Consider the following 12,001-nt stretch of genomic DNA (forward strand, 5'->3'; position numbering starts at 1 on the left):
AAAATAAAAATCTACTTCTAATTCCTGCTTTTGTAGATATTATCAAGTCATTTAACTTGTAAAAATTAACTGAAGGAACATATTTTATAATTTGACCATAGTATATATTTGAAGTCAATTTTATCGAATAATCAAAAAGTCCACCATTTGGGGCATCTCTAAGTGCCTAACACTGTGTCTGGTCCCATGAAGGTGGCAAGAAGTATATATACTACCTGCCCAATAGAAACTTACTGTGAGACCATGCCATTAGCTCACAATGTTTTGACCCAGCAAGACCATCCTCTAAAAGAAAAGACAAGGAAAAAAAATGATACCAAGTTCCCTTGTGAATTTCATTTATAATGAAGCATCCTGAGAGCAGTCAAGAGTTTAAATGGAAAGGATTCAAAGAACTAGGATCCCCAGGGAAGGGTGAGGATAGATAGTCACCACTAGTGGGAGTACTTAGGAGACACATAATGTATAGTCAGGATGGAACTGGTGGACACTAACTGTTTAGAAAAAGAGGACTTGAATCATGGAGTATGCATGTGCACGTAAGCAGTGAACTGCAGCAAAGGAGTTAGAGTTGCACAGTAAGGTGAGGGTAAGTAAAAACTATACCCATGAGCCCTGGCCAGGTGGGTCAGTTGGTTGGAGCATTGTCCATACACCAAAAGGTTGAGGGTTTGATTTCCAGTCAGGGCACATACCTAGGTATCAGGTTCGATCCCTGGTTGGGGCACATATGGGAAGCAACTGACCAATATTTCTCTCTCTCTCTCTCCCCCTTCTTCTCTCTCTAAAATCAATGAAAACATGCCCTCGAGTGAGGATTTGAAAAAAAAACTAAACCCATGAGGTGATGAGAGCTCAATATGATAAGCCCCACTATTGTAATATCTATCGCAAGCATAGCACAATGGGATGAGTTTCTACATGACACAGAAGTAAGTAAGGGGCCTTGCAGGGATGTTATCAACCTTTCAATGTAACATACTTAAGTGACAATGAGTCATACACATAACACTTTTCTTCTGAACATTAAAAAAAATACATTTCACAATGACTAGAGATTTTCTCATCTATACTGTCATTACAGTATTATTTGAAACTATTTAGATAACACTTCAAAGCAGATGTTGGCTAAAAAACCTTTTTAGATTTATAATCCAATTTATATGTTGTTATTTCTCTTACATTCAAGAAATACTATCTAGATTCTATATAGGTTTGAGAGGAGAAACCTAAATCTGCTTACTGCAAATTCAGTAATATATAAAGATAACATCTGAGCATGCTTTAAAATTTGTCCTAAGATTTTTGGTTGAACTAATGTAAAATGAAAATAAATTAAATAAAAATTGTAAAAGAAGAAATAAGGTTATCAGTATTTGCAGATATCAGAACTGAATAATAAACCTTAGACAAAACTATTTCAAAACTAAATAGGTAACAGAATTACAAATGAATGGAATCAGAAAAAAGCAAAATAGACACTGTAGAAAATCAATTCATGTCAAGCATAAGCTTGAGAAATTCTCCTAAAATATGAAGGAGAAATAGAGGAAAAATCAAAGATAGTATAAGGATATGGAAGATAGACAATATAGATGTAACAAATATAAGTGGATATATATTTAAATATATAATATAAAACTATCTTGAGCTCAAGAGAGACCTAAATATATAGAATAAAGTGGCACAATTGTTGTATGACCTGCATAGGGTGTCTTCTCCCTTCTGCTAATAATCTTAGGGTGTTTCTTTTAGAAAATTGTCTGCTACTTGTTGGAGCCATGCATAAAGTCACAAGCATACAGGATGAGAGCATAGTTCCTGATTAGTGAATAAACTTCACAGCAAGAAGAAGAGATGATGGGAATGTTAGAAAGCCCAATCATGGGTCACGCTGATCAGAGAAAGGGTCCCAAGATAGACTGCAGAGCTTCTTAATACAACTAGGAAAGCTGGATACTCCCTTCTTAACTTTTTTCTATGAGTAACCCAGACTGCTCTGTCTGGATAAAAACAACCTTCCTACTCAGCAATACTGAAAGGGTAAATGTCTGCTTTCAGGCAAGAAATCACAGAAAGGGCAAGCTCTCCCCAGAGGAAAAGATGTCACTGAAAGAACAGATTTTTCTTGAAGCACATCTGTGTCCACGATAAAGCAGGTACCTACCAAGAAAACAACTTCTAGTAGACCGGAAAAATTTAGCTCAGAAATGGAGAGTCAGCCTCCCACATCCCCACGAACTCTTCACTACTCACATATAACCAATGGCTAAATCTGCATATTTCTATTTTTTTAATAGTTATTATGTCCCTATTGCTATTACTTCAGTTCAAGCCATTATCACTTCCCACCAAGATTACTGAATTAGACTCAACTGTTCTGTCTCCAGCCTCACCTCCCTCCATCTCGTTCCACTCCCCAGTCTATTTCTTGAACACTACTATCATTCCTCAGAATGTTTTCACATCCATAAACCAAATACATTTTTACAGTGTACACCAAGTGTCATTTTTATTTCCAACAGACATAAATTCAAAAGACAAAAATTATGCACGTAATTTTCTTTTAGTTTTTTTTTAACTACCTGATGCTATTTTTTTTAGAGTTGGACATTGTTTCATCTTTAATAGTTTATCTCCTGATTTTTTAAAAACCTAAAGTCACCAAGACTGTCTTTGCTTTGAAATACTCCAAATTTTTGGTTATTGGATTTCAATATTTTGAAACAAAACTCAGATTTTCATTTAAAACATACTTTTTTTTTTTCTTTCCTTCAGTGGGATTATATATAGCTTTACAACTTATCTTTATTGTTGAAAGTATTACAGATGTCCCCTTTTCTTCACCCACTGACACCCTCCACACTGTTCCCCCCCCACCCCCACACAGGCCCATCACACTATTGTCTGTGTCTATTCGTTACGCATATATACATACACGTTCTTTGGTTTATCTCTTCCCACCGTCCCTCCCCCCATTCCTCTGAGATTCCTCCGTCTGTTGTTCCACGCTTCCATAACTTACTTCTTCATGTTATAGATCCTTGGGAAATAATTTGTGTGGTATGAATGTTTAATCTTTTTTTTTTAGTTTGATATTTTATTAAATTCATTGGAGTGACAATGGTTAATATGAACTTACAGGTTTGAGGTGTGGGTTTCTATATTACAAGATCTGTATATTGCTCTGTGTGCCCACCACCCAAAGTCATATCTTCTCCCATCACCATATATTAAGACCTCTTTCACCCCTTACCCCCTTCCCTCTGGCAACCACCGCACTGCAATTTGTATCCACGAGTTTCAGTTTTATATCCCACATGAGTGAAATCACATGGTTCTTAGCTTTTCCTGACTGACTTATTTCACTTAGCATAATATTCTCAAGGTCCATCCATGTTACAGCAAATGACAGTATTTCATCCTTTCTTACGGCTGAATGTTTAATCTTAAAACACAAAATATCACAAACATGCTGAAATTGTAAGACACATAACACAGGCCATCTAACAAGGAATACAGCACTTTTCATCCATCTAATGGTTGGTAAATAATTCCTAGACATAATATACAGATCAAGTGATATGTTATTCATTTATCAGGTGCTCTTATAGACCTTGGGTAATACCCATGAATTCTAAAAGTATATAATGTGAAAAACACATATTTATTTCTCATATACACATTTTTAAATAAACAATAAAATATTCCTATGATAAAATGTTTCACTTATAGTAATGGATAGTTTTTAGAATAGTGGACTACAAGAAAAAATAGCAACTCCTTAGTATGACACACAAAGTTCTCCACAATCTGGCCTCTACCTACCTCTCTTACCTCATCTCACTGTTCCTCAACACCTGCTAAATTCTCTAGCAGTAAAAAAATCTTACCATGTTGTTTTTAGTCTCAATGCTTTTGCAAATGTTTTTCTCCTACTGACAAAACTCTTTAATTCCTCTGTCCCTTCAACCACCATCTAACTGGGCAACTTCCCCTCTATTAGAGACATTAACCAGCCTGCAGAACAGGCTACCAACACTCCTCCCATAAGGTGTACACACAGACAGACACACAGATGGGGCTGGCACAAGATTAGAACCTAGCAGATGTGGCCTATCTAGATCTATCAAGGTTTTTATTAATTATATTAGCTTTTCATCAAAATGACTGGGACTAGAGATCAGTAGATCTCTCTAGGCGCTTAGAGCTTAGAGCGCCTAGAGAGATCTACTGAGGTCTGCACCTGACTGACTGCAACTGGCAGTGGCAGATCTTGTTCATCAACACACAAGGACTCCTGGATCATCCCAGAATGTCCATTTACCACCTCAGGAGAGGCTTCATCTTCTGCTCATGTAGCTATTCCTAAATAAATACTCACATTTCAAAAATTAAAACGTAAATGGAAGAGCAAAGGGTTAAAAAACAAACAAACAGCCAAGATGTTCTGAGAGAAAAGAACAAGGAGGGGGAACATAACCAATCAGACAGAGAAATTAGGATGGACAGATATGGGGGTGGACAGATTGACTGAACTGAGTAATGAGCCCAGATTATGTAGTAATCAGGAAAATGTAAATTAAAACCACAAGGAGGCACTATAAACATTTCATTGGCAAAAATTAAGAAGTCTGACAATTTTAAATACTGAAAAGGATGTGAAGTAACAGGATCTATTATGTAGTACTGGTGGGAGTATAAACTGATACAACCACTTCGGAAAACAATCTAGCATTATCTTTTAAAGTTAGACACTTAAATAACCTAACCCATCAATGTCACCTTTAGATATATACTGTAGAGTACATATGGAATATGGCAGAAGCATGTACAAGAACATTCTTAGAAGTACTATTCCCAAAAAGAAACGAGAGAGAGAGAGAAAAGGAAACAACCCAAATATCTATCAATAATAAACTAGAGAAAAAAGTTTTCGTCTAACCATGACCATGGAAAATCCAACAGTGAAAATGAATAAGCTGCAACTACTTAATAAAAAAGATGAATTCCAAAAAGATGTATCTGAAAAGAGAAAACTAGATGATAACCCTATGATACCTTTTTTAAATTAAAAGACAGCACTACTAAATGATATATTATTTAGGCATACATATATGTAATAAAACCAACTAAAAATAACTCAAAAAGGAACGAGAAATGTGAAATCCAAAAGAGTGATTATCTAGAAATAAAGGAAGAACACCTAAGTAAAAGAAAATCACTAGTAATAGTCTAGTTCTTGGGTTGGTGTTGGATAATGTATATTTTAAAAATAAGCTAATAAAAGACTAAATAAGAAACAAAATTGTCCTAACTATAAGGATTTTGAATGCTTTATATATCATTTATTGCAAGGAATTACTAAATCTTATATAAATAAGCTTAACATTTCAGTGAATCAGTAAAGTAACTCTTGAAAAATTCAGCATAAGTATAATTCTTAAAACTTTTACAATGCCAAATTTCCTGGAATTTTTTTCAAAGAGGGAAAAAATAAAAGGCTTTTACAATACCTGATTTCCATGAAGGTCCAAGACATCCAAACTTTTTAGATTCTCCAGATTTGAGATTTTCTTGATTCTGAAAATCAGAATAAGTAGAGTAGAAATGTGGAAGTATCACATCTATTATAAATCAAAATATGCTAAGGCATAACTCATTTTAATTTATTCCCTATAAATTACATACAGATGTAGAAAGAGCTATATCTATTTATATAAATATACAGATTATATATAATTATATATATTAAATAAAAACATACCTCCCATCAATTTAATTGTATTGTTAAATATGCAGTCCTACTTGAAGAAACGTCCCCCAGCTTAAAAGTCATATCTTTAGAAAAGAGAAATTCTTCTAAGAACCTTAGGCAAGGCACTGACTCACAGCAGCTCCCTTCACCTCAGAATACGGTCCAAACTCCTTACCTCAGCCCTCAAGGCCCTGCCGTCTATCTGCTGCTGACTCTCCCTCCAGCCTCGTCTCCCACCACGCTCAGGCTCACTCGCTGCTTCTGCTCCAGTATCTGGGGCTCTCTCGCAGTCTCTATCCTCACAACTCCATTTCTGCTGGGGCTGTTTACCCTTGCTCTTACTTCTTTGTTAATGTTCTTTCCCCAGGACTTCACATGGCTCACACCTTCACATAATCCAGATCTCAACCCCAATATCTTCTCAGAATGGCCTGTCCAGATGACCTATCAAAAATAGCTCTCTTCCTGTCCCCATTACTCTTTCCTTCTCCTGCTTTAACTGGCGTCAATGCGCTTATCCTTGCCTAAAATTATATTATTCATGTGTTTACTTTTTTACATTCTCCTTCTTCTAACCAAAATGTGAACTTCAAGAGGTCAGAAACGATGACATGTTCTCTATTGCCCGGACTCATGACAGTGCTGGTGCCAACAGGGCACACAGTAAATATTTGTTTAATGAATGAGTGAACATATAACTAAACAGATGAGTTTTACATACAAGATTATTCATAGCAGGATTATTTACCACAGAGACAAAATGAACATCACCTAAATGTTTTCTACTGGACTTACTCAGTTTGTGAATATTTATCTGGAATTTTTTATTTAACAATTTTTGAAAAGCTGAAATGTTGCTATAAATTAAAAAGCACAGAATTTTATCTCCAAAATATACCCTCTTATATTCCCTAAGCTTTGGGCCTACCAACTGTCTCCTTCATTCCTGTCTCCTAGGGCTACCTAACCCGTCCAGCTGCTTCTAACTGGGCTCTTCTAACAAAGGAAACAAAACAAAACAATCCCACTTGCCTGCTATTGCCCTCCCTCCGAAAGAGTGTACTTTCTCCTACTACCATTATTTAACAGACAGGGGCAATGGCACAGGAAGGGTAAAAAGAAAATTCACTCAGTCCATCTACAGTATCATTTTCCTTTCACTATTTATTTCCGTTGCCATCGTTTACTGCCTCAAAGAACTGCTTCCTCCTTCTGAATGTTTCCAGAACCTAGATCACTCCTTGAAACTTCATATATGCTGATCACCATGTAAACATAATGCAAACTTAAACTTCATGAATTTCTATCTCCATTTGACCTCACCCATCTTCCATAATTGCCAAATCCAGATTATATCACCACAACAAATTCAATACAACTTAACTTTCAAATATATTTATTATATACCCATCATGTACCATCACAGTGTGGTTGTAGTTCTCCCTCTCTCCCTTATCTCTCTCTCTCTCTCTCTCTCTCTCACACACACACACACACACACACACACACACACACACACACACCCATACACCACTCCTTTATGACCACAAACTCATCAGTCTCCTCTCTCTCACCATTTTACTGGCAGAATGTGCTCTTTTCCTGGGAAGCAGCCTACGCCCTGAACACATCCAAACCATTAACATCCTTCCAAACTCTTTGGAATCCTTTATTAGCCTTCACCCACAGTCAGAAATTTAATACTATCTTATCTGACACTTAAATCTCTCTAATAATAATAGCCAATATTAATAATAACAATAATAATAGCAGCCAAAGCAGATGGGCAAACAGATAAAACTTTGAACAAAATTATTCCTCTGCCTATTTTGCTCTGGAAATACCTACAACAGTTCAAGAAAATTACAGTGCCATAATAATATGGCTTAGGAGAGAGCCATGCTTTCTAATAGCAAGCGGACCTCAGAGCTATTAGAGAAGTCTTTTATTCAATTCTTTTATACTCCTAAGCTCACATTCCCTAAAACAGTGGTTCTCAAACTTCTATGTGTATCAGAATCATCTGGAGGACTTGATAAAATATAGCTTAAAATATAGCTTGCTGAGCCCCACCTCCAGAGTTTCTGCGACAGGGGTCAAATATTTGCATTCCCAATAAGTTCTTGGGTAATGCTGATGGTGCTGTCCAGGGATCACATTTTGAGAAATAATGCCCTAAAATATAGACATACTTATCAAATCTCAATTCCCAGCTTTATGAGGGTAAACTCACCTACCTAATAAAAAATACTAAAGCCTATTCCAAGAAAATAATCAGATGCAGACCAAGATTTATGGACAAGAATATTCATCACAGCATTATAGCAAAACAGTGCATAACGGAAATGTCTAGCAAAAAGAAAATAAGTAGCCCAGCCGGGCATGGCTCAGCAGTTGAGCGTCAACCTAGGATTCAGGCGATCAGGGTTCGATTCCCAGTCAGGGCACATGCCCGGGTTGTGGGCTCAATCCCCAGTCGGGGGCATGCAGGAGGCAGCCGATCAATGACTCTCTCATCATTGATGTTTCTATCTCTCTATCCCTCTCCTTTCCTCTCTCTAAAGTCAATAAAGATATATTAAAAAGAAAATAAGTAAATTATTACATATATACTCATATGGATTATGCAGCTCTTAAAAACTGTATTTTCAAAAAACATTTAATGACATGGGAAAACATAAGTAATAAAATATAAATATTTAAGTGAAAAACACATAGTATAAAAACAATGTTATTAAACTGTGATATGTGAATATAGAAAAAAGGGTGCAACTTGATGTTGATAACCACACCTTGAAAAGAAGGCAAAGAGATGACTACTGGTCCTTTCAATGTCATAGCAGAGCACTGTCAACAAGCCCACCTGAGAAGTATCTGACTATTCAGTACTGATCAGAACCCAAATCCTGGAAAGATATATACTAACTTGTAGAAAACTGATGTACAATTTTTGTCAAGTAGAAATACAATCTATTTGTCTAATATGAAAGATAACCTGTTTTATAACTTAACAATCCTATTCCAGCATCCTTCATTTTTCATTGACTAGATGCCAGTTTCTCTTATCCTCCTTTGAACCAACTCTGTCATCCTACTGGTTTCCTCACCAATGTGTTAATTAAAAAACTGTCCTGGTGTTACTATCTATTTGTATGAGAATTACATCTTTAAGATATTGGAAATTATACAAGAGGAATGATGGAGATTGTCCCAGCCCATATTTCTCTGATTTGGAGGACCAGTGTAATCTGTTTCTGTATTGACCAGAAACTCTGGGCACGTGTAAGGCACTCCCACCCCAGAAACCTACATGTACAACAGGTCTTCCCAAAGAACTCCACCAAGGCCTCACATACTGTCAGGCTATGCAGTAAAACAGTCCTAGTCTGTTGTGATTTCAAGCACTCTCTTAGCTTTGACACACAGTGGCTTCAGGACTCTCACTTCAGATTCTGATTGCCCAGATGAATAGGAAGAAAAATAGGCAAGTTGCTCAGTCAGTTAAACTCAAAACCAACTAAACATCTTGCTGTCTTGTTCTCATGAATTGCCTTTGCCATACACCCCCAGGACCTGAAATGACATAAAAACATACAATTCTAAAGAATTCAGAGGCAGATGAAGGTATCAGTTGACCTAAGAGGCCATGGTCAGATTAGGTGCTGATGTGAGGAATTTGCAGAATCCTAGTCAGTTCCCAAGAAAATTTTTACATTAACACCAATGTGGCCTGAGAGATTTTCTTATGTTCATTTTTAAAAGTTCTCCCATTGAGCAAAACTGAAACTAGAAAAAGACAAGGCTTGGCTATCGCTTCAGTAGTTACAGAACTCTAGGGATATATGGCAGCCTGTTCTTCAGGCGGCATTATGCTACTGATGGCAGAACAAGCCCCCTCTTCAGATCTATATGAAAGCTAGGCTTTTCAGGTGTCAGAGACAAATCCAAAGTGGGAACCTTCAAGCAATCAAAAGGAAAGGAATATGGAATCCCAGGGTCTGGTGGAAAATTTTATATGCAGTCCTTGGTGATCAAAAGAAAATGCACAGAAGTTCTATTCATTAGCCCGTGACCATAAGGGACACCAGAAGATCTCACATGGATAAGCAGAGGATACAGAAAGCAGAAGAGTTAGGTGGCAAGAACTTCAATAGCAACATCACACAGAGGGGTTGGGAGTTCGTTAGTAGCAATGTAAACTTCACACAGAGCATAGCAGGGCCTTTCTAGTTTTTCAGCAGAAGTATCTGTTGGAGCTATTTGAAGTTAGAGGCATCTGGTTGCCCTAGATTTTCATATATGGTTCCACTGCCTCGGACTACAAGACAGTGCAGTGCTTCGCAATGTGGGAGGGAGAAAATTTCTGGACTTGAGCAGCAGGGGCAACAAGTCATCTAAGACAAACATGAGGGCACAAGGTGGCAGGCGTGCTTCTCTCTTCTCCAGCACTCCTCAGCCAGGTTTGCCTAATTGTCATGAAAGTATTGCCTCAGGATAGATTTGCATCTTCAAGACTCACGGGCCCCTTCCCTTGATGAAGTTAGCTAGCTGAAGTGCACTAGGTATATGTTTTAGGGATCAGCTTTGCATTGTACTGATACTTCAGGAACACGCCAGAGAATGTGGAAAGTTGTCTTCTGCTCACTTTCTTTTTTATTCAAGAACTTGAATAACAGCTTTTTTCTTTATGGGAAAATTAAAGTAAAATATGACACAAAGCAAGTGAACAAAGAAAAGGATGGAGGAGTAGAAGGGAGACAAAAAAAAGACTGCATTAGATTGCTTTTACTTAACAATGGTAAGAATATAGAGAAGACCAGTAGGCCCTGGAGAGTTAGAGGAGCAAAGAGACCTTTAAAAAGATTTAAAAGATCCAATACACTGGTGTCTTTGAGGCACAGGAAAAGAGAGTAGACTGAAAGATGATTCAAAACATTAGAAACCAGGAGCAGCTCTAGATACCAAGTTTAAAACTAGAAAAGGAGAGTTACAATGTCACTGAAAAACAGGGACAGAAACCACAGAGAACAGATTAGACCCTAGAACTCTGGGACATGATCTTGGAAAAAGTACCTTATATTACTGCTGGCAAATAAGAATAAAGAGGTAATGCAAGATCCGTGCTATGGGGGGAGGGGAAGGGAAGACCGTTGGAAGGGAACCAAGCTTGGGTATAATGCCATATCTAAACTTTATCAGTTGATAATATAAAAATCATTTTTGGATTTTGTCAAAAAGCTTCTCTTTCTAGGCATTGCAAAAGCTATTCAGTAAAGCAGAATGGAGAGAAAATTCATGAGCAAATCTGAAGGAAATTTTTCAGGAATTGTGTAGCTGCACAACATAACAGAGCCTTATAAAAAGAACTGGAGAAGTTCACATAGGATGTAATCTTAAATATATACTGATACTAGCAAACCAGATATAGCAATACATTAAAAAGATCATACACCATGATTAAGTTGGATTTATTCCAGGGATGCAAGGCTAGTATAATATTCGCAAATCAATAAACGTGATACGCCACATAAACAAAATGAAGGACAAAAATCATATGATCAAATCAATAGATGAAGAAAAAGCATTCGACAAAATCCAGCAACCATTTGTGATAAAGACTTTCAGCAAAGTGGGAATAGAGGGAACACACAACAGAATAAAGGTTATACACGACAAACCTACAGCTAACATGATACTCAATGGTCAAAAACTAAAACCATTTCCCTTAAAAAAAGGAACAAGGCAGGGTTGTCTGCTTTCACCACTCTTATTTAACGTAATACTGGAAGTCCTTGCCACAGTCATCAGACAGGAAGATAAAAGGTATCCAAATTGGAAAGGAGGAAGTAAAACTGTCATTATCTGCAGATAACATAGAAAACCCTAAAGACTCGACCAAAGTACTACTAGATTTAATAAAGGAATTCATCAAGGTAGCTGGATATAAAATTAACATGCAAAAATCAATGGCATTTTTGTACACCAACAATGAACTCTCAGACAGGAAAACTAAAAAAAGAAACACCGTTTACCATTGCAACTAAAAAATAAGATATCTAGGAATAAACTTAACCAAGGATGTAAAAGACCTGTACTCAGAAAACTATAGAACACTGAAAAAAGAAATAGAGGAAGATATAAACAAGTGGAAGCATATACCATGTTCATGGACTGGAAGAATTAATATCATTAAAATGTCCATACTAGCCAAAGCAATCTATAGATTCAATGCAATTCCTACTA

At 36.8% G+C, this 12,001-nt stretch overlaps 1 protein-coding gene across 3 annotated transcripts in view; it reads right to left on the minus strand.

Annotated features, from left to right (window-relative positions):
• Positions 1-12,001, minus strand: part of LRRC49 (leucine rich repeat containing 49) — a 147,848-nt gene that overhangs the window by 121,444 nt on the left and 14,403 nt on the right. For all 3 annotated transcript variants that reach the window (XM_016201198.2, XM_016201190.2, XM_016201214.2), the window contains one exon: positions 5,517-5,583. In XM_016201198.2, coding sequence (XP_016056684.1) covers positions 5,517-5,583 — 67 coding nt within the window. The remainder of the gene's footprint in view (positions 1-5,516; positions 5,584-12,001) is intronic.

Source organism: Miniopterus natalensis, chromosome 1 (genome assembly GCF_054644295.1).
Source record: "Miniopterus natalensis isolate mMinNat1 chromosome 1, mMinNat1.hap1, whole genome shotgun sequence".
Taxonomy (NCBI): domain Eukaryota; kingdom Metazoa; phylum Chordata; class Mammalia; order Chiroptera; family Miniopteridae; genus Miniopterus; species Miniopterus natalensis.